The following is a 23,207-nucleotide window of genomic DNA, read 5'->3' as shown; positions in this document are numbered from 1 at the left end:
TGGGACCCTCCCTCTGATCTTTGTCCCCATTCAGCCCATACCCTGCTGCAATGATTTTAGATGACGATGACGCATGGAGTGCACTGGGCAGGTTCCAGATTACTGGTGATAAATGTTAGAAGTCTGGTTACCATGTTGCAACCTTCAGCTTCTCTAGTTACTCTGTGAATTTCTTCCTGTGTCTGAGCGGCCTCTGGTAACTCACACATTGGGAAACGTTGCAGGGCGGAAAGAGGTCTGAAGATATTTCTGTAATTAGGGTCCTATTTATCAAATGTTTGCGGGATATTCCCTGAAAACACCCATTATCGGGGGATACGTGCAAATATTAAAGATGCTCAATGTACGAAGGAGGGAGCGAATTCCGGAGCGCGCATGCATGGTTTGCTGCCGACGCATGCACAAAATGGCCGCAGATCCCGCTACAGAAGGGAAATGATTAGTGTCACCGGATGTACCTTGCTGTGTGCACCAACGATCAGATTAGTTCTCACGGGACCTGGTCAATAGGGAATTCCCTCTTACTGTCAGTAACCGCCTGTTACTGACTCCACCCACTGTAGTGGCCGGGTATTTCACTGCCACCACCAGGATCCTACCACATGGTACCTGGAACCACATTTCTGCTCAGGCTCCTACTACCGATGCCTGTAAATGCTTGCTGCTGTGTTTGGGTAGACACTCTGCTGACACCCCCCCCAGACTGGCGTCTGTGATCCCCATTGGTCACTGACCATTGACACGATCCCCTGCATCGGTAACTGACAGAGGGCGGAGCTTGGAGTCACTGGGCTCAGCCCAGAACAGGAGGAGAACAGGACTGCGGATGTCGCATTCCTGTTGGTCGCAAGATGAGATGGTCGTCTTGAAAGCAAGATGTTTATTGCTCACATAGTCTTTAAAAAAAAATAAAACTCCTTCCCTTTTTGCCAGGGGAATACAGCATACAAGAAGTTACAGCAGTTTAACCTTATTGATGTCACAGATTAGTATATACATTCTGAGGCACTCTTGTATCCTCTTCCAACACGCAATACCACAGGGGTAAGTTCTGCCCTGTTGTCTTTACCCAGTTAAATGCATGGCCACTTTTAACAATATCCTCTATGGACAGAGCGGAGTTCCCTCCAAAAACACTTTAAGGAATCTGCTAAGCCTGCTACCTCTAGCCTGAATAGAAGCCCCAGAGATGGGCAGCCATGGTCCCCAGGCAGAGTCTCCTGCCCTTCGAGTGGAAGTCCCTTGGGGTTCCCTGAAAGCACTTGGCTGGCTGGGATGCTTAGCCTTCCCATGCTACTTTCATGGGGGTTGCTGAAACAAGGCTTTCCGTTGCCTGGGAGAGATGGGAAACCCAGCAGCCCACAGACAGCTCTGGACCCCCCTAAACCACCAGGAAACAAGTGCATTTTATCTTTAAATTACATTTATACATGATTTGTGTCTGGTGTCCTGCTCCAGGCATTTACACTGTGCAGCATTGCAGCCTGGGGTCTGTTTGCCCAACTGAGTGCTGATCATACCTTTTAAATGTTTATGCATGTTATTATAAACATTTATATATTTGTCTTTATTTTATACACTGGGCCCAGTGCTGTGAGGCTCTCCCCGGGTGCAGCGGGTGGCAGCTCCTTGTGCTGCAGCCCGGGACTGAACTCTCGGCTGAAGCAGCACCTTAACCTATACAATACCGCACTGGGAGCAGGCATCCCTGGTCTCCCAGCATGCATCCACTCGGCCCAGCATTGCTGCAGCTGCTGGAGTGGGTCTAAAGCTGGGACACGCATGCCATACCTTGCACAGGGAGAGCTGCACCAGGGGTTAACATGCCTCACTGCTGCAGACGCCAGAGAGGGTCTAGGCCTTGGCGGATCGAACATTATTTTCTCTGACGTCCTAGTGGATGCTGGGAACTCCGTAAGGACCATGGGGAATAGACGGGCTCCGCAGGAGACTGGGCACTCTAAAGAAAAGATTAGGTACTATCTGGTGTGCACTGGCTCCTCCCTCTATGCCCCTCCTCCAGACCTCAGTTAGAATCTGTGCCCGGCCAGAGCTGGGTGCTCCTAGTGGGCTCTCCTGAGCTTACTAGTAAAGAAAAGTATTTGTTAGGTTTTTTTATTTTCAGTGAGATCTGCTGGCAACAGACTCACTGCTACGTGGGACTGAGGGGAGAGAAGCAAACCTACCTGCGTGCAGCTAGCTTGTGCTTCTTAGGCTACTGGACACCATTAGCTCCAGAGGGTTCGAACACAGGGCCTGTCCTCAATCGTCCGTTCCCGGAGCCGCGCCGCCGTCCCCCTCGCAGAGCCAGATGAACAGAAGCTTGAAGACGACGAAATCGGCGGCAGAGGACTCCTGTCTTCATTAAGGTAGCGCACAGCACCGCAGCTGTGCGCCATTGCTCCCAGCACACTTACACACTCCGGTCACTGTAGGGTGCAGGGCGCTGGGGGGGGGGGGGCCCTGGGCAGCAATTGAAGTATCTTTTGGCAATAAAAATACATATATACAGTCTGGCACTGTATATATGTAAAAAACCCCGCCATTTTTTTACACAGAAAGCGGGACAGAAGCCCGCCACTGAGGGGGCGGGGCTTTCTTCCTCAGCACACCAGCGCCATTTTCTCTTCACAGCTCCGCTGGAAGCAGCTCCCCAGGCTCTCCCCTGCAGTATCCAGGTACAAGAAGGGTAAAAAAGAGAGGGGGGGCACATAAATTTAGGCGCAAATAAAACGTATAAGGCAGCTATTGGGTAATCACTTATTATAAGTGAAAATCCCTGTGTTATATAGCGCTGTGGTGTGTGCTGGCATACTCTCTCTCTGTCTCCCCAAAGGACTTTGTGGGGTCCTGTCCTCAGTCTGAGCATTCCCTGTGTGTGCGGTGTGTCGGTACGGCTGTGTCGACATGTTTGATGAGGAGGGTTACGTGGAGGCGGAACAAGGGCAGATAAGTGTGGTATCGCCCCCGTCGGGGCCGACACCTGATTGGATGGATATGTGGAAGGTCTTAAACGACAATGTAAGCTCCTTACATAAAAGGTTTGATGACGCTGCAGCCTTGGGACAGCCGGGGTCTCAGCCCGCGCCTGCCCAGGCGACTCAGAAACCGTCAGGGGCTCAAAAATGCCCTCTATCTCAGGTGGTTGACACAGATGTCGACACGGAGTCCGACTCAAGTGTCGACGATGATGAGGCACATTTACAGTCTAAAATGACCAAGGCCATCCGATACATGATTATTGCAATGAAAGATGTATTACACATTTCTGAGATTAACCCTGTTAATACCAAGAGGGTATATATGTTTGGGGACAGGTTACGTTGGGAAACATCCCCTAGGGTGGACAAGGCGCTGACACGTTTATCTAAAAAGGTGGCCCTGCCATCTCAGGATACGGCCACCCTAAAGGAGCCTGCGGATAGAAAGCAGGAAGCTATCCTGAAGTCAGTGTATACACACTTTGGTACTCTACTGAGACCTGCTATTGCTTCAGCCTGGATGTGTAGTGCTGTAGCAGCATGGACAGATACTCTGTCAGACGACATAGATTCCCTCGACAGGGATACTGTTTTGCTAACCTTGGGCCATATAAAAGACGTCGTCTTATATATGCGGGATGCTCAGAGGGACATTTGCCTGCTGGGCTCTAGAATTAATGCTATGTCCATTTCTGCCAGGAGAGTCTTATGGACTCAATGGACAGGAGATGCTGATTCTAAAAAACACATGGAGGTTTTGCCTTATAAGGGTGAGGAATTGTTTGGGGAAGGTCTATCGGACCTCGTGTCCACAGCGACAGCTGGAAAGTCGACTTTCTTGCCTCAGGTTTCTTCACAGCCTAAGAAAGCACCGTATTATCAAATGCAGTCCTTTAGTTCTCAGAAAGGCAAGAGGGTCAGGGGCGCATCCTTTCTTGCCAGAGGCAGGGGTAGAGGTAAGAAGCTGCACCATGCAGCCAGTTCCCAGGAACAAAAGTCCTCCCCTGCTTCCACTAAGTCCACCGCATGACGTTGGGGCTCCACAGGCGGAGCCAGGTGCGGTGGGGGGGGTGGGGGTGGTTCATCAAATCGACAGTGTCTAGGTCGACCACTATAGGTCGACAGTCACTAGGTTGACATGGATGGAAGGTCGACAGGGTTTCTAGGTCGACATGTGCTAGGTCGACAGGTCTAAAGGTCGACATGAGGTTTTTTTTTGGGTGTCGTTTTCTTCGTAGAGTGACCGGGATCCCAAATTAGTGCACCGCGTCCCCTCGCATGGCGAGCGAACTTCGGGCATGGTGCCTTCGCTCCGCTACCACTTCGCTCGGCACACTTTACCGTTCCAATCGTAGTCCACGTGGATCGTTAAGTATGAAAAAATTCAAAAAAAGAAAAAAGTGAAACTCATGTCGACCTAGAAAACCTGTCGACCTTCCATCCATGTCGACCTAGTGACTGTCGACCTATAGTGGTCGACCTAAACATTGTCGACCTAGACACTGTCGATCTTCAGACCGGATCCCGGTGGGGGCGCGTCTCCGAAACTTCAGCAACCAGTGGGTTCGCTCACAGGTGGATCTCTGGGCTGTACAAATTGTATCTCAGGGATACAAGCTGGAATTCGAAGCGACACTCCCCCCCCCCCCCCCCCCCCCCCCCCCCACGCCCCGCCGTTACCTCAAATTCAGCCTTGCCAGCTTCCCCAATGGAAAGGGAGGTAGTACTGGCGGCAATTCACAAGCTGTACCTCCAGCAAGTGATTATCAGGGTCCCCCTCCTTCAACAGGGACGGGGTTACTATTCCACAATGTTTGTGGTACCGAAACCGGACGGTTCGGTGAGACCCATTCTGAATTTAAAATCCTTGAACACTTTTATATAAAGAAATTCAAGTTCAAAATGGAATCGCTCAGAGCGGTTATTGCAAGCCTGGAAGAGGGGGATTTTATGGTGTCGCTGGACATCAAGGATGCTTACTTGCATGTCCCCATTTGCCCACTTCACCAGGAGTACCTCAGGTTTGTGGTACAGGACTGTCATTACCAATTCCAGACGTTGCCGTTTGGCCTGTCCACGGCACCGAGGATATTTACCAAGGTAATGGCCGAAATGATGATACTCCTTCGGAAGAAGGGAGTTATAGTTATCCCGTACTTGGACGATCTCCTCATAAAGGCGAGGTCCAGAGAGCAGTTGCTGATCAGCGTAGCACTCTCTCAGGAAGTGTTGCAACAGCACGGCTGGATTCTGAATGTTCCAAAGTCGCAGCTGATTCCTACGACGCGTCTGCTTTTCCTGGGCATGATTCTGGACACAGAACAGAAGAAGGTGTTTCTCCCGGTGGAGAAGGCCCAGGAATTAGCATCTCTGGTCAGGGACCTCCTGAAACCAAAACAGGTATCGGTGCATCACTGCACGCGAGTCCTGGGAAAGGTGGTGGCTTCATACGAAGCCATTCCCTTCGGCAGGTTCCATGCAAGGATCTTTCAGTGGTATCTGTTGGACAAGTGGTCCGGATCGCATCTTCAGATGCATCGGCTGATCACCCTGTCCCCAAGGGCCAGGGTGTCTCTTCTGTGGTGGCTGCAGAGTGCTCACCTTCTCGAGGGCCGCAGGTTCGGCATACAGGACTGGGTCCTGGTGACCACGGATGCAAGCCTCCGAGGATGGGGGGCAGTCACTCAGGGAAGAAACTTCCAAGGGCTGTGGTCAAGTCTGGAGACTTCTCTACACATAAATATACTGGAACTAAGGGCCATTTACAATGCCCTGAGTCAAGCAGAGCCCCTGCTTCGAAACCGGCCAGTGCTGATTCAGTCAGACAACATCACGGCGGTCGCCCATGTAAACCGCCAGGGCGGCACAAGAAGCAGGATGGCAATGGCGGAAGCCACAAAGATTCTTCGGTGTGCGGAGAATCACGTGCAAGCACTGTCAGCAGTGTTCATTTCGGGAGTGGACAACTGGGAAGCAGACTTCCTCAGCAGACACGACCTCCACCCGGGAGAGTGGGGACTTCATCAAGAAGTCTTCACACAGATTGCAAAGCGATGAACTGCCACAGGTGGGCATGATGGCGTCCCGCCTCAACAAAAAGCTAAAAAGATATTGCGCCAGGTCAAGGGACCCTCAGGCGATAGCTGTGGACGCCCTAGTGACACCGTGGGTGTACCAGTCGGTATATGTGTTTCCTCCTCTTCCTCTCATACCCAAGGTACTGAGAATAGTAAGAAAGTGAGGAATAAGAACAATACTCATTGTTCCGGATTGGCCAAGAAGGACTTGGTACCCGGAACTGCAAGAAATGCGCACAGAGGACCCATGGCCTCTGCCTCTCAGACAGGACCTGCTGCAACAAGGGCCCTGTCTGTTCCAAGACTTACCGCGGCTGCGTTTGACGGCATGGCGGTTGAACGCCGGATCCTAGCGGAAAAAGGCATTCCGGATGAAGTTATTCCTATGCTGATAAAGGCTAGGAAAGACGTGACGGCAAAGCATTATCACTGTATATGGCGAAAATGTTTGGTGTGAGGCCAGGACGGCCCCTACAGAGGAATTCCAGCTGGGTCGATTCCTGCACTTCCTACAGTCAGGGGTGACTATGGGCCTAAAATTGGGGTCCATAAAGGTCCAGATTTCGGCCCTATCCATTTTCTTTCAAAAAGAACTGGCTTCACTGCCTGAGGTTCAGACGTTTGTTAAGGGAGTGCTGCATATTCAGCCCCCTTTTGTGCCACCAGTGGCACCCTGGGATCTTAACGTTGTGTTGGATTTCCTGAAATCCCACTGGTTTGAGCCACTTAAGACCGTGAAACTAAAGTATCTCACGTGGAAAGTGGTCATGCTGTTGGCCTTAGCATCGGCTAGGCGTGTGTCGGAATTGGCGGCTTTGTCATGTAAAAGCCCATATCTGATCTTCCATATGGACAGGGCAGAATTGAGGACTCGTCCCCAATTTCTCCCAAAGGTGGTATCATCGTTTCATTTGAACCAACCTATTGTGGTGCCTGCGGCTACTCGGGACTTGGAGGACTCCAAGTTGCTGGACGTAGTTAGGGCTTTGAAAATATATGTTTCCAGAACGGCTGGAGTCAGGAAGACTGACTCGCTGTTTATCCTGCATGCACCCAACAAGCTGGGTGCTCCTGCTTCAAAGCAAACTATTGCTCGCTAGATCTGTAGCACGATTCAGCTGGCTCATTCTGCGGCTGGATTGCTGCATCCAAAATCAGCAAAAGCCCATTCCACAAGGAAGGTGGGCTCTTCTTGGGCGGCTGCCCGAGGGGTCTCGACTTTACAGCTTTGCCGAGCGGCTACTTGGTCGGGTTCAAACACCTTTGCAAAATTCTACAAATTTGATACCCTGGCTGAGGAGGACCTTGAGTTCTCTCATTCGGTGCTGCAGAGTCATCCGCACTCTCCCGCCCGTTTGGGAGCTTTGGTATAATCCCCATGGTCCTTACGGAGTTCCCAGCATCCACTAGGACGTCAGAGAAAATAAGAATTTACTCACCGGTAATTCTATTTCTCGTAGTCCGTAGTGGATGCTGGGCGCCCGTCCCAAGTGCGGACTTTCTGCAATACGTGTATATAGTTATTGCTTAAATAAGGGTTATTGTTATGAGCCATCCGTTGAGTGAGGCTCAGTTGTTGTTCATACTGTTAACTGGGTATAGTTATCACGAGTTGTACGGTGTGGCTGGTATGAGTCTTACCCTGGATTCCAAATCCTTTCCTTGTAATGTCAGCTCTTCCGGGCACAGTTTCCCTAACTGAGGTCTGGAGGAGGGTCATAGTGGGAGGAGCCAGTGCACACCAGGTAGTACCTAATCTTTTCTTTAGAGTGCCCAGTCTCCTGCGGAGCCAGTCTATTCCCCATGGTCCTTACGGAGTTCCCAGCATCCACTACGGACTACGAGAAATAGAATTACCGGTGAGTAAATTCTTATTTTAAAATACATATTTTACACACCCAGCGCCTGGAACACAGTGCCTACTGTCCTTTAAAGATGTCGGCGCAGTGCGGGGGTTAACCCCGTCATTGCCATGGCTGCCATTACCATGTGTGTGGGAGCAGGAGTTGGGGTCTTGGAACGGGTCCCCGACCACTATTAGTAAATATGCCATTATTAATATTATACAGTATAGCGCCAGCTACCCATGGCCTGCCTTTCTTTCCGAGTCATCTTGCAGCTGGCCAATCAGTAATGTCTTTGTACGCAGCCGCTGGCGCTGGTCAAGCATTATCACAGTTTTGCGCAGTATCGGAGTACACATTCGCAGCTGCATTAGTGCAGAACACTGAATCAGGCCCTACATGCATCTCTCCATCCATATGCTGTGTCTGTACTCCTCTCCGCACCTGGATCACTGCCGTCTGTACGCTTTGTGCCGTAGCCATCCTCCTTAGCGCGCATTGGTGATCATGTGACTACAGGAGGAAGTCACTTTGTTTTAAAAACGTATTTATAATATTTCCATGTACACGCCGATATGGGTTGGTAAGATATATTTACCATTCATGTTTGTTCTGTACAGAACAAGGAGCCCGTAACTGGCGATATTTTATCTGTACGGGGCGATCTATACGCTCATTAAGAATCTCTGGCTGAAAGAAGCTCTTAAACCCACTTTGTAATTTCCACAATCCTGCTGGGGTGACATTAAAGGGGGAGAATTGGGTACAACCTTCACCTGCCCTGTCTGACAGATTGATCATTTTACCTGGATGCCATTGGCTGAGCTGTGATCTATATATACAACGTGTTTCCGCTACAGAGATGTACACTTTCTCTTTTGTATTGAAGACTTATTTTGCATAATTTTTACTCTCATTATCATAGTTTTATATATTCATGAACAGTGTTTAATACAGTTCTTTCAGTGTGGTCAATTCAATTCAGTGCAGTGTGAATAGCGCCGGGAAGGAGGTCCTGGAACTATTCAGTAGACTGCGCTGGTATGTCGGAGAATGCCGGTTCTCTCAACTTACACCGGGTGTTTAGTTGTGAGAACGAGCCTTCTCCAGCTTGCTTGTCTGCCGTGATGCTGTTTGCGCTAAAGGCAGGAAATAGCGTTGCGCCAGTAGATTAATCCGATTTCTGCTCACACCCCGGGAGGTGACTGGATTGGTGCAAGCCCCCACTGTCTACAGTTGTACACTAACCTCTCCATTCATTACACCAAGCCCCCCCACTGTCTGCTGTCATACACACTAACATCTCCTTTCATTACACCAACCCCCCCCCCCCCCTGCTGTCTAGTCATACACTAACATCTCCATTCTTTACTCCAAGCCTCCAACTGTCTGCTGTCATACACTAACAGGCCTATTCATTACACCAAGCCCCCCACTGTCTGCAGTCATACACTAACCTCTCCATTCATTACACCAAACCCCTCCACTGTCTGCTGTCATACACTAACATCTCCTTTAATTAAATCAACCCCCCCAGCTGTCTAGTCATACACTAACATCTCCATTCTTTACTCCAAGCCTCCAACTGTCTGCTGTCATACACACTAACATCTCCATTCATTACACCAAGCACCGCCACTGTCTGCTGTCATACACACTAACAGCCCTATTCATTACACCAAGCCCCCCCACTGTCTACATTTATACACGAACAGCTCCATTCATTACACCAAGCACCGCCACTGTCTGCTGTCATACACACTAACAGCCCTATTCATTACACCAAGCCCCCCCACTGTCTACATTTATACACGAACAGCTCCATTCATTACACCGACCCCCCCCCCTCCCCACTGTCTGCTGTCATACACGAACATCTCCTTTAATTACACCAACCCCCCCCCCCCCCCCGCTGTCTAGTCATACACTAACCTCTCCATTCTTTACTCCAAGCCTCCAACAGTCTGCTGTCATACACTAACATCTCCATTCATTACACCAAGCAACGCCACTTTCTGCTGTCGTACACTAACCTCTCCAATCATTACACCAGTTGTCGGTGGTGTTACAGATACTGGTTGCATAGTGTGATTGTGGGTTTCTCTCCCAGGCTGACATCTCCATTCATTACACCAATCCCCCCACTGTCTACAGTCATACACACTAACCTCTCCATTCATTACACCAAGCCCCCGACTGTCTGCAGTCATACACACTAACCTCTCCATTCATTACACCAAGCCCCCGACTGTCTGCAGTCATACACACTAACATCTCCATTCATTACACCAAGCCCCCCCTCCCCGCCACTGTCTGCAGTCATACACACTAACATCTCTATTCATTACACCAGGCCTCCACTGTCTGCCGTCATACACGAACATATTTATTCATTACACCAAGCTCCCCACTGTCTGCTGTCATACACACTAACAGCCCTATTCATTAATTACACCAAGCCCCCACTATCTGCTATCATACACACTAACATCTCCATTCATTACACGAGGCCTCCACTGTCTGCAGTCATACACAGCCTCCCACTGTCTACAGTCATACACACTAACAGCCCCATTCATTACACCAACCCCCCCCCCCCCCCACCACCACCACGGTCTGCTGTCATACACACTAATATCTCCATTCATTACACCAAGCCCCCCACTGTCTGCAGTCATACACTAGCATCTCCATTCATTACACTAAGCCTCCCACTGTCTACTGTCGTACACACTAACAGCCCTATTCATTCATTACACCAAGCCCCCACTGTCTGCAGTCATACACACTAACATCTCCATTCATTACACCAAGCCCCCCACAGTCTACAGTCATACACACTAACATCTCCATTCATTACACCAAGCCCCCCACAGTCTACAGTCATACACTAACATCTCCATTCATTACACTAAGCCTCCCACTGTCTACAGTCATACACACTAACAGCCCCATTCATTACACCAACCCCCCCCCCCCCCACCACCACCGTCTGCTGTCATACACACTAACATCTCCATTCATTACACTAAGCCTCCCACTGTCTACAGTCATACACACTAACAGCCCCATTCATTACACCAACCCCCCCCCCCCACCACCACTGTCTGCTGTCATACACACTAACATCTCCATTCATTACACCAAGCCCCCCACTGTCTGCAGTCAAACACTAGCATCTCCATTCATTACACCAAGCCCCCGACTGTCTGCAGTCATACACACTAACCTCTCCATTCATTACACCAAGCCCCCCCCTCCCCGCCACTGTCTGCAGTCATACACACTAACATCTCTATTCATTACACCAGGCCTCCACTGTCTGCCGTCATACACGAACATCTTTATTCATTACACCAAGCTCCCCACTGTCTGCTGTCATACACACTAACAGCCCTATTCATTAATTACACCAAGCCCCCACTATCTGCTATCATACACACTAACATCTCCATTCATTACACGAGGCCTCCACTGTCTGCAGTCATACACACTAACATCTCCATTCATTACACCAAGCCCCCCACTGTCTGCAGTCATACACACTAACATCTCCATTCATTACACCAAGCCCCCCACAGTCTACAGTCATACACACTAACATCTCCATTCATTACACCAAGCCCCCCACAGTCTACAGTCATACACTAACATCTCCATTCATTACACTAAGCCTCCCACTGTCTACAGTCATACACACTAACAGCCCCATTCATTACACCAACCCCCCCCCCACCACCACCACCACGGTCTGCTGTCATACACACTAATATCTCCATTCATTACACCAAGCCCCCCACTGTCTGCAGTCATACACTAGCATCTCCATTCATTACACTAAGCCTCCCACTGTCTACTGTCGTACACACTAACAGCCCTATTCATTCATTACACCAAGCCCCCACTGTCTGCAGTCATACACACTAACATCTCCATTCATTACACCAAGCCCCCCCCCCCCCCCCCCCCCACCACCACGGTCTGCTGTCATACACACTAACATCTCCATTCATTACACTAAGCCTCCCACTGTCTACAGTCATACACACTAACAGCCCCATTCATTACACCAACCCCCCCCCCCACCACCACTGTCTGCTGTCATACACACTAACATCTCCATTCATTACACCAAGCCCCCCACTGTCTGCAGTCAAACACTAGCATCTCCATTCATTACACCAAGCCCCCGACTGTCTGCAGTCATACACACTAACCTCTCCATTCATTACACCAAGCCCCCCCTCCCCGCCACTGTCTGCAGTCATACACACTAACATCTCTATTCATTACACCAGGCCTCCACTGTCTGCCGTCATACACGAACATCTTTATTCATTACACCAAGCTCCCCACTGTCTGCTGTCATACACACTAACAGCCCTATTCATTAATTACACCAAGCCCCCACTATCTGCTATCATACACACTAACATCTCCATTCATTACACGAGGCCTCCACTGTCTGCAGTCATACACACTAACATCTCCATTCATTACACCAAGCCCCCCCCCCACTGTCTGCAGTCATACACACTAACATCTCCATTCATTACACCAAGCCCCCCACTGTCTACAGTCATACACTAACATCTCCATTCATTACACTAAGCCTCCCACTGTCTACAGTCATACACACGAACAGCCCCATTCATTACACCAACCCCCCCCCCCCCCCCCCCACCACCACGGTCTGCTGTCATACACACTAATATCTCCATTCATTACACCAAGCCCCCCACTGTCTGCAGTCATACACTAGCATCTCCATTCATTACACTAAGCCTCCCACTGTCTACTGTCGTACACACTAACAGCCCTATTCATTCATTACACCAAGCCCCCACTGTCTGCAGTCATACACACTAACATCTCCATTCATTACACCAAGCCCCCACTGTCTGCAGTCATACACACTAACATCTCCATTCATTACACCAAGCCCCCACTGTCTGCAGTCATACACACTAACATCTCCATTCATTACACCAAGCCCCCCACAGTCTACAGTCATACACACTAACATCTCCATTCATTACACCAAGCCCCCCACTGTCTGCAGTCATACACTAGCATCTCCATTCATTACACTAAGCCTCCCACTGTCTACTGTCGTACACACTAACAGCCCAATTCATTACACCAAGCCCCCCACTGTCTGCAGTCATACACTAGCATCTCCATTCATTACACCAAGCCCCCCCACTGTCTGCTATCATACACACTAACAGCTCCTTTCATTACACCAACCCCCCCCCCCCGCTGTCTAGTCATACACTAACATCTCCATTCTTTACTCCAAGCCTCCAACTGTCTGCTGTCATACACTAACAGGCCTATTCATTACACCAAGCCCCCCACTGTCTGCAGTCATACACTAACCTCTCCATTCATTACACCAAACCCCTCCACTGTCTGCTGTCATACACTAACATCTCCTTTAATTAAATCAACCCCCCCCCCCCCAGCTGTCTAGTCATACACTAACATCTCCATTCTTTACTCCAAGCCTCCAACTGTCTGCTGTCATACACACTAACATCTCCATTCATTACACCAAGCACCGCCACTGTCTGCTGTCATACACACTAACAGCCCTATTCATTACACCAAGCCCCCCCACTGTCTACATTCATACACGAACAGCTCCATTTATTACACCGACCCCCCCTCCCCACTGTCTGCTGTCATACACGAACATCTCCTTTAATTACACCAACCCTCCCCCCCCCCCCCCCCCCCCCCCCCGCTGTCTAGTCATACACTAACATCTCCATTCTTTACTCCAAGCCTCCAACAGTCTGCTGTCATACACTAACATCTCCATTCATTACACCAAGCAACGCCACTTTCTGCTGTCGTACACTAACCTCTCCAATCATTACACCAGTTGTCGGTGGTGTTACAGATACTGGTTGCATAGTGTGATTGTGGGTTTCTCTCCCAGGCTGACATCTCCATTCATTACACCAATCCCCCCACTGTCTACAGTCATACACACTAACCTCTCCATTCATTACACCAAGCCCCCGACTGTCTGCAGTCATACACACTAACCTCTCCATTCATTACACCAAGCCCCCCCTCCCCGCCACTGTCTGCAGTCATACACACTAACATCTCTATTCATTACACCAGGCCTCCACTGTCTGCCGTCATACACGAACATCTTTATTCATTACACCAAGCTCCCCACTGTCTGCTGTCATACACACTAACAGCCCTATTCATTAATTACACCAAGCCCCCCACTATCTGCTATCATACACACTAACATCTCCATTCATTACACGAGGCCTCCACTGTCTGCAGTCATACACACTAACATCTCCATTCATTACACCAAGCCCCCCCCCACTGTCTACAGTCATACACACTAACATCTCCATTCATTACACCAAGCCCCCACTGTCTGCAGTCATACACACTAACATCTCCATTCATTACACCAAGCCCCCACTGTCTGCAGTCATACACACTAACATCTCCATTCATTACACCAAGCCCCCCACAGTCTACAGTCATACACACTAACAGCCCCATTCATTACACCAACCCCCCCCCCCCCCCCCCCCCCACCACCACCACGGTCTGCTGTCATACACACTAACATCTCCATTCATTACACTAAGCCTCCCACTGTCTACAGTCATACACACTAACAGCCCCATTCATTACACCATCCCCCCCCCCCCCCCACCACCACCACGGTCTGCTGTCATACACACTAACATCTCCATTCATTACACCAAGCCTCCCACTGTCTACTGTCGTACACACTAACAGCCCAATTCATTCATTACACCAAGCCCCCACTGTCTGCTGTCATACACACTAACATCTCCATTCATTACACCAAGCCCCCACTGTCTGCAGTCATACACACTAACATCTCCATTCATTACACCAAGCCCCCACTGTCTGCAGTCATACACTAGCATCTCCATTCATTACACTAAGCCTCCCACTGTCTACTGTCGTACACACTAACAGCCCAATTCATTCATTACACCAAGCCCCCACTGTCTGCAGTCATACACACTAACATCTCCATTCATTACACCAAGCCCCCACTGTCTACAGTCATACACTAACATCACCATTCATTACACCAGTTGTCGGTGGTGTTACAGATACGGGTTGCATAGTGTGATTGTGGGTTTCTCTCCCAGGCTGACATCTGTATTCACCAATGATCACTGTGTTAATGTGTTTCAGGATGGTGTGGTGTGTAGCTGGGGTAACACGCTATAATGTGCAGTTGCCCTAATACTAAAGTCATATGTACATGAGTACAGTGCCTGCGTAGTTCTGATGACAAACGGACCCAGGGATGTATTATGTCCCTGACTGACCACTGCCCTCTGCTGGAGGTTGGTGGGAATGCTCATAATCTGCGTTTGCTTTTTCTCCCTGAGCCCATATATCCTCTTTCTATCTCAGGCTGATTTTGAAAAGGCTGCAGAGGAGGTGAAGAAGCTGAAGTCCACTCCCACCGACCAGGAGATGCTGGAAACTTATGCCTTGTACAAGCAGGCCACTGTTGGGGACGTAAACACAGGTAGCTTAGACTGGCGACTAATTCTGTTATGTAATAAATAGCTTTCCGTATAACTCGATTATAGTATGTACACCCAGCAGACTGGGTTGGGCGGCCTATAAATGTATATCTATCATTATAACTGGGGTGTCGGAACGGTTTTATACCATCCGTGAGCCACGCATGGGATCCACCTTGTTGTCCTGAACACATCAGATAACTGTTTTGTTCCGGAACTTGCAGTCTCTGCAGAAAAGAGTTACGGAGCAATAACCCCAAACGTCCATTTCTCTATCGTCCTAAGTGGATGCTGGGGTTCCTGAAAGGACCATGGGGAATAGCGGCTCCGCAGGAGACAGGGCACAAAAAAGTAAAGCTTTTACCAGATCAGGTGGTGTGCACTGGCTCCTCCCCCTATGACCCTCCTCCAGACTCCAGTTAGATTTTGTGCCCGAACGAGAAGGGTGCAATCTAGGTGGCTCTCCTAAAGAGCTGCTTAGAGAAAGTTTAGCTTAGGTTTTTTACTTTACAGTGAGTCCTGCTGGCAACAGGATCACTGCAACGAGGGACTTAGGGGAGAAGTAGTGAACTCACCTGCGTGCAGAGTGGATTTGCTGCTTGGCTACTGGACACTAGCTCCAGAGGGACGATCACAGGTACAGCCTGGATGGTCACCGGAGCCGCGCCGCCGGCCCCCTTGCAGACGCTGAAGAGAGAAGAGGTCCAAAATCGGCGGCTGAAGACTCCTGAGTCTTCATAAAGGTAGCGCACAGCACTGCAGCTGTGCGCCATTTTCCTCTCAGCACACTTCACACAACAGTCACTGAGGGTGCAGAGCGCTGGGGGGGGCGCTCTGAGAGGCAAATAAAAACCTTATTAGAGGCAAAAAATACCTCACATATAGCCCACAGAGGCTATATGGAGATATTTAACCCCTGCCTAACTTCAAAAATAGCGGGAGACGAGCCCGCCGAAAAAGGGGCGGGGCCTATCTCCTCAGCACACAGCGCCATTTTCTCTCACAGAAAAGCTGGAGAGAAGGCTCCCAGGCTCTCCCCTGCACTGCACTACAGAAACAGGGTTAAAACAGAGAGGGGGGGCACTGATTTTGGCGATATTGTATATATATAAAAGATGCTATAAGGGAGAAACACTTATATAAGGTTGTCCCTATATAATTATAGCGTTTTTGGTGTGTGCTGGCAGACTCTCCCTCTGTCTCCCCAAAGGGCTAGTGGGTCCTGTCCTCTGTCAGAGCATTCCCGGTGTGTGTGCTGTGTGTCGGTACGTGTGTGTCGACATGTATGAGGACGATGTTGGTGAGGAGGCGGAGAAATTGCCTGTAATGGTGATGTCACTCTCTAGGGAGTCGACACCGGAATGGATGGCTTATTTAGAGAATTACGTGAGAATGTCAACACGCTGCAAGGTCGGTTGACGACATGAGACGGCCGACAATCTATTAGGACCGGTCCAGGCGTCTCAGAATCACCGTCAGGGGTTTTAAAAACGCCCATTTACCTCAGTCGGTCGACACAGACACAGACACGGACACTGAATACAGTGTCGACGGTGAATAAACAAACGTATTTCTCATTAGGGCCACACGTTAAGGGCAATGAAGGAGGTGTTACGTGTTTCTGATACTACAAGTACCACAAGAAAGGGTATTATGTGGGAGTGAAAAAACTACCTGTAGTTTTTCCTGAATCAGATAAAATAAAATGAAGTGTGTGATGATGCGTAGGGTTACCCCGATAGCAAATATTGGCGTTATACCCTTTCCCGCCAGAAATTAGGGTACGTTGGGAAACACCCCTTAGGGTGATAAGGCGCTCACACGCTTATCAAGTGGCGTTACCGTCTCCAGATACGGCCGCCCTCAAGGAGCCAGCTGATAGGAAGCTGGAAAAATATCCTAAAAAGTATATACACACATACGGTGGTTATACTGCGACCAGCGATCGCCATCAGCCTGGAGATGCAGTGCTGGGTTGGCTTGGTCGGATTCCCTGACTGAAAATATTTTATTCATGTAGAGCATTTAATAGGATGCATTCTATATATATGTATGTGAGATGCACAGAGGGATATTTGCTCTCTGGCATCAAGATAAGTGCGTTGTCCATATCTCCCAGAAGATGTCAGGGACACGACAGTGGTCAGGTGATACAGTTCCCATACGGCAGATGGAAGTATTGCTGTATAAAGGGAAGGAGTTATTTGGGGGTCGGTCCATCGGACCTGGGGACCACAGCAACAGCTGGGAAATCCAACCTTTTTTACCCCAAGTTACATCTCAGCTAAAAAAGACACCGTCTTTTCAGCCTCAATCTTTCCTTTCCCATGAGGGCATGCAGGCAAAAGGCCAGTCATATCTGCCCAGACATAGAGGTAAGGGAAGTAGACTGCAGCAGGCAGCCCTTTCCCAGGAAAAGAAGCCCTCCACCGCGTCTGCCAAGTCCTCAGCATGACGCTGGGGCCGTGCAAGCGGACTCAAGGTGGGGGGGTAGTCTCAAGAGTCTCAGGGCGCAGTGGGATCACTCGCAAGTTGACCCCTAGATCGTACGAGTATTATCCCAGGGGTAAAGATTGGAGAGTCGAGACATCTTCTCCTCGCAGGTTCCTGAAGTCTGCTTTACCAACGGCTCCCTCCGACAGGGAGGCAGCATTGGAAACAATTCACAAGCTGTATATCCAGCAGGTGATAATCAAAGTACCCCTCCTACGACAAGGAAAAGGGTATTATTTTTCCACACTATATTGTGGTACTGAAGCCAGACGGCTTGGTGACACATAGTCTAAATCTAAAATGTTTTGAACACTTACATAAAAGGTTCAAATCGAGATAAAGTCACTCAGAGCAGTGATAGCGAACCGGAAAAAAGGGGACTATATGGTGTCCCTGGACATCAAGGATTACCTCCATGTCCAAATTTTGTCCTTCTCATCAAGGGTACCTCTGGTTCGTGGTACAGAACTGTCAATATCAGTTTCAGACGATGCCGTTTGAATTATCCACGGCACCCCGGGCCTTTTTACCAAGGTAATGGCCGAAAAGATGTTTCTTCAAAGAAAAAAGGCATCTAAATTATCCCTTACTTGCACGACCTAAAAAGGGCAAGTTCCAGAGAACAGTTGGAGGTCGGAAGAGCACTATCTAAAGTAGTTCTTCGACGGCACGACTGGATTCTAAATATTCCAAGAATCGCAGCTGTTTTCCGACGATACGTCTGCTGTTCCTAGGGATGATTCTGGACACGGTTCAGAAAAAGGTTTTTCTTCCCGAGGAAAAAGCCAAGGAGTTATCCGACCTGTCAGGAACCTCCTAAAACCAGGAAAGGTGTCTGTACATCAATGCACAAGAGTCCTGGGAAAAATGGTGGCTTTTTACGAAGCAATTCCATTCGGCAGATTCCATGCAAGAATTTTCCAAAGGGATCTGTTGGACAAATGGTCAGGGTCGCATCCTCAGATGCACCTGCGAATAACCCTGTCGCCAAGGACAAGGGTATATCTTCTGTGGTGGTTGCAAAAGGCTCATCTATTGGAGGGCCGCAGATTCGGCATACAGGATTTGATCCTGGTGACCACGGACGCCAGCCTGAGAGGTTGGGGAGCAGTCACACAAGGAAGAAACTTCCAGGGGGTATGGACGAACCTGGAAAAGTCTCTTCACATAAACATTCTGGTACTAAGAGCAATCTAAAATGCTCTAAGCCAGGCGGAACCACTCCTGCAAGGAAAACCGGTGTTGATTCAGTCGGACAACATCACGGCGGTCGCCCATGTAAACAGACAGGGCGGCACAAGAAGCAGGAGTGCAATGGCAGAAGCTGCCAAGATTCTTCGCTGGGCGGAGAATCACGTAATAGCACTGTCAGCAGTGTTCTTCCCGGGCGTGGACAACTGGGAAGCAGACTTCCTCAGCAGACACGATATTCACCCGGGAGAGGGGGGTCTTCATCCAGAAGTCTTCCACATGCTAATAAACTGTTGGGAAAGACCAATGGTAGACATGATGGCGTCTCGCCTCAACAAGAAACTGGACAAGTATTGCGCCAGGTCAAGAGATCCACAGGCAATAGCTGTGGACGCACTGGTAACACCTTGGGTGTACAAATCAGTATATGTGTTTCCTCCTCTGCCTCTCATACCAAAGGTATTGAAGATTATACGGTGAGGAGGAGTAAGAACAATACTAGTGGCTCCGGATTGGCCAAGAAGGACTTGGTACCCGGAACTTCAAGAGTTGGTCACGGACGACCCGTGCCCTCTACTTCTGAGAAGGGACCTGCTACAACAGGGTCCCTGTCTCTTTCAAGACTTACCGCGGCTGCGTTTGACGGCATGGCGGTTGAACGCCAGATCCTAAAAGGGAAAGGCATTCCAGAAGAAGTCATTCCTACCTTGATTAAGGCAAGGAAGGAAGTCACCGCGAAACATTATCACCGCATTTGGCGAAAATATGTCGCGTGGTGCGAGGATCGGAGTGTTCCGACGGAGGAATTTCAACTGGATCGTTTCCTACATTTCCTACAATCAGGATTGTCTATGGGTCTCAAATTGAGATCTATTAAGGTTCAAATTTCGGCCCTGTCAATATTCTTCCAAAAAGAATTGGCCTCAGTTCCTGAGGTACAGACTTTTGTTAAAGGAGTACTGCATATACAGCCTCCTGTGGTGCCTCCGGTGGCACCGTGGGATCTAAATGTAGTTTTAGATTTCCTCAAATCCCATTGGTTTGAACCATTGAAAAAGGTGGATTTTAAATATCTCACATGGAAAGTGACTATGTACTGGCCCTGGCTTCCGCCAGGAGAGTATCTGAATTGGCGGCTTTATCTTATAAAAGCCCTTATCTAATCTTCCATTCGGATAGGGCAGAACTGAGGACTCGTCCGCATTTTCTCCCTAAGGTGGTATCAGCGTTTCACCTGAACCAACCTATTGTGGTGCCTGCGGCCACTGGCGACTTGGAGGACTCCAAGTTGTTGGACGTTGTCAGAGCCTTAAAAATATACATTTCAAGGACGGCTGAAGTCAGAAAATCTGACTCGCTGTTGATACTATATGCACCCAACAAGTTGGGTGCCCCTGCTTCTAAGCAGACGATTGCTCGTTGGATTTGTAACACAATTCAACTTGCTCATTCTGTGGCAGGCCTGCCACAGCCTAAATCTGTTAAGGCCCATTCCACAAGGAAGGTGGGCTCATCTTGGGCGGCTGCCCGAGGGGTCTCGGCATTACAATTCTGCCGAGCAGCTACGTGGTCGGGGGAAAACACGTTTGTAAAATTCTACAAATTTGATACCCTGGCAAAAGAGGACTTGGAATTCTCTCATTCGGTGCTGCAGAGTCATCCGCACTCTCCCGCCCGTTTGGGAGCTTTGGTATAATCCCCATGGTCCTTTCAGGAACCCCAGCATCCACTTAGGACGATAGAGAAAATAAGAATTTACTTACCGATAATTCTATTTCTCGGAGTCCGTAGTGGATGCTGGGCGCCCATCCCAAGTGCGGATTATCTGCAATACTGTACATAGTTATTGTTAACAAATTCGGGTTATATTGTTAAGGAGCCATCTTTAAGAGGCTCTTTCTGTTATCATACTGTTAACTGGGTTTAGATCACAAGTTGTACGGTGTGATTGGTGTGGCTGGTATGAGTCTTACCCGGGATTCAAATTGCCTCCCTTATTGTGTACGCTCGTCCGGGCACAGTACCTAACTGGAGTCTGGAGGAGGGTCATAGGGGGAGGAGCCAGTGCACACCACCTGATCTGGTAAAAGCTTTACTTTTTTGTGCCCTGTCTCCTGCGGAGCCGCTATTCCCCATGGTCCTTTCAGGAACCCCAGCATCCACTACGGACTCCGAGAAATAGAATTATCGGTAAGTAAATTCTTATTTTCTGGCTGCGGTGCCCGCTGATCAGTGATATAGACGGGCACTCGGGCAGCAGCCTTCACCACAATACTACTGCATGATGGGAGGAGGCGAAGTACAATTTATATTTAAAGTGACATTTGTTATATAGTCTGACCTGTAACCGATACACAAGGGAAACCGTTTACAGATGTTTCTACGAAGCGGAGAAAATAAACTGCGAGCTGTAAGCGGATTGGCTGAGACTCGCTGTAAATTGTGTTTCTTGTCCTTACAGCGAGACCCGGCATGTTGGACTTCAAGGGAAAAGCCAAGTGGGATGCTTGGGAAGCTAAGAAAGGTAGGAAGTGTTGGGCTTTCCGTGTCCTGTTCCAGAGCTTTTACTCGTCATCTTGTCACATGCTCCTTATCCGTTAATGTAGGGAATATTTGGTAAAGCTGAATTCCCGGTCACACTTATTGTTCTGCCCCAGATCTGTCCTCCGTTCTGTAGTGCAGCACCCCTTTTATTTCCCCTAAGTGCTGTGTTCTGGACGGAGGAGGCCAAGGCTGCAGGGTTACATAGAAGCACAGAATGTGATGGCAGATAAGAACCACTTGGCCGTCTAGTCTACCCCTTTTATTATACTAATCCCAGCCCTTTTTGATCCTTAGTTCTGTGTAAGGATATCCTTATGTCTATCCCATGCATGTTTACATTGCTGTACTGTCTTAGCCTCTACCACCTCTGATGGGAGGCTATTCCACTTGTCCACTACCCTTTCTGTGATGTCATTTTTCCTCAAATTACTCCTGAACCCCCCCCCCCCCCTCCAGTCTCAGTGCATGTCCTCGTGTCCTAATACTTCTCTTCATTTGGAGAATGTTTCCCTCCTGGACTTTGGTAAGACCCTTGATATATGTGATAGTTTCTATCATGTCCCCCCTTTCCCTTCTCTGCTCCAAACTATACATATTAAGATCTTAGTCTTTCTGGGTATGTTGTGTGATGTAGGCCATGCACCATTTTAGTTGCCCTTCTTTGTGCGCTCTCTAATGTATTAATACCCTTCTGGCGATATGGCCTTTAGTACCGAACACGGATTAAAATAAATGTTGTCTCAATGTGCACAGTAAGGGTAGGCGGAAATGTGGGTCATGCACTGTGATGTGGGGCGAGACCATAAAACGTTATTTTCTCACCCCACTCCTACCTAATTTGTTTTAAACGTTCTTTTTATTGGCACGTTTGTCACTATACTGCAGGGTCTATTGAGACAAAGCTTTATTTCTCTAGCATCCATAAGGGATACTGGGGTCACTCAGACGGTGGCTTCTGCTAGGCGTGTCTCAGAATTGGGGGCCTTATGTAAAAGTCCTGCCGAAAGTGCCCAGTCCTGAGCTCCGCTTTGTCTTCGTAAAAGACCAAGTAGAGACTTTTACACTATACGTCCCCCAATCCTGAGACCCGCCTAGGAGAAGCCAGGGCGGTAACATCACCGTCTGAGTGACCCCAGTATCCCTTATGGACTACGAGAAAAGGATTTACCGGTAGGTAACCAAAATCCTATTTTCAACTCCTTTCTTCTGTTGAACTTATCAGGTCCTTGCGTATATCCAGCTTTTACTGACTGTTTCAAGAAATGCTTTAGAAACTAACAAGCCCCTGGACATGACACAACACCCCCAAACTGTGTACACTCACACTGACGTATCCTATAGAGGTGTCTCCATAGGATTTCCAGTATCCTGTCCCCATCTCATGCTGTCCAACAGCCCCACTAGTGACCATCCCCGTATAAGGTGCTCTTAGTATCTCCACAGACCAGAGAGCTGTGTATCTGGGGGAGTATCACCTTGCTACTTTCTATCCTGTGCCTGGGCCCTCCTGCCCCCCCG

At 49.1% G+C, this 23,207-nt stretch overlaps 1 protein-coding gene across 1 annotated transcript in view; it reads left to right on the top strand.

Annotated features, from left to right (window-relative positions):
* DBI (diazepam binding inhibitor, acyl-CoA binding protein) overlaps positions 1-23,207 on the top strand; it is a 39,367-nt gene that overhangs the window by 2,971 nt on the left and 13,189 nt on the right. The window contains exons 2-3 of the mRNA XM_063932824.1: positions 15,346-15,463; positions 21,607-21,669. Of these exons, the coding sequence (XP_063788894.1) occupies positions 15,346-15,463; positions 21,607-21,669 (181 nt within the window). The remainder of the gene's footprint in view (positions 1-15,345; positions 15,464-21,606; positions 21,670-23,207) is intronic.

This window comes from Pseudophryne corroboree, chromosome 7 (assembly GCF_028390025.1).
Source record: "Pseudophryne corroboree isolate aPseCor3 chromosome 7, aPseCor3.hap2, whole genome shotgun sequence".
Lineage (NCBI taxonomy): Eukaryota > Metazoa > Chordata > Amphibia > Anura > Myobatrachidae > Pseudophryne > Pseudophryne corroboree.
The sequence above is the reverse complement of the archived record's forward strand: the minus strand, read 5'-3'. Positions and strand labels throughout refer to the sequence as shown.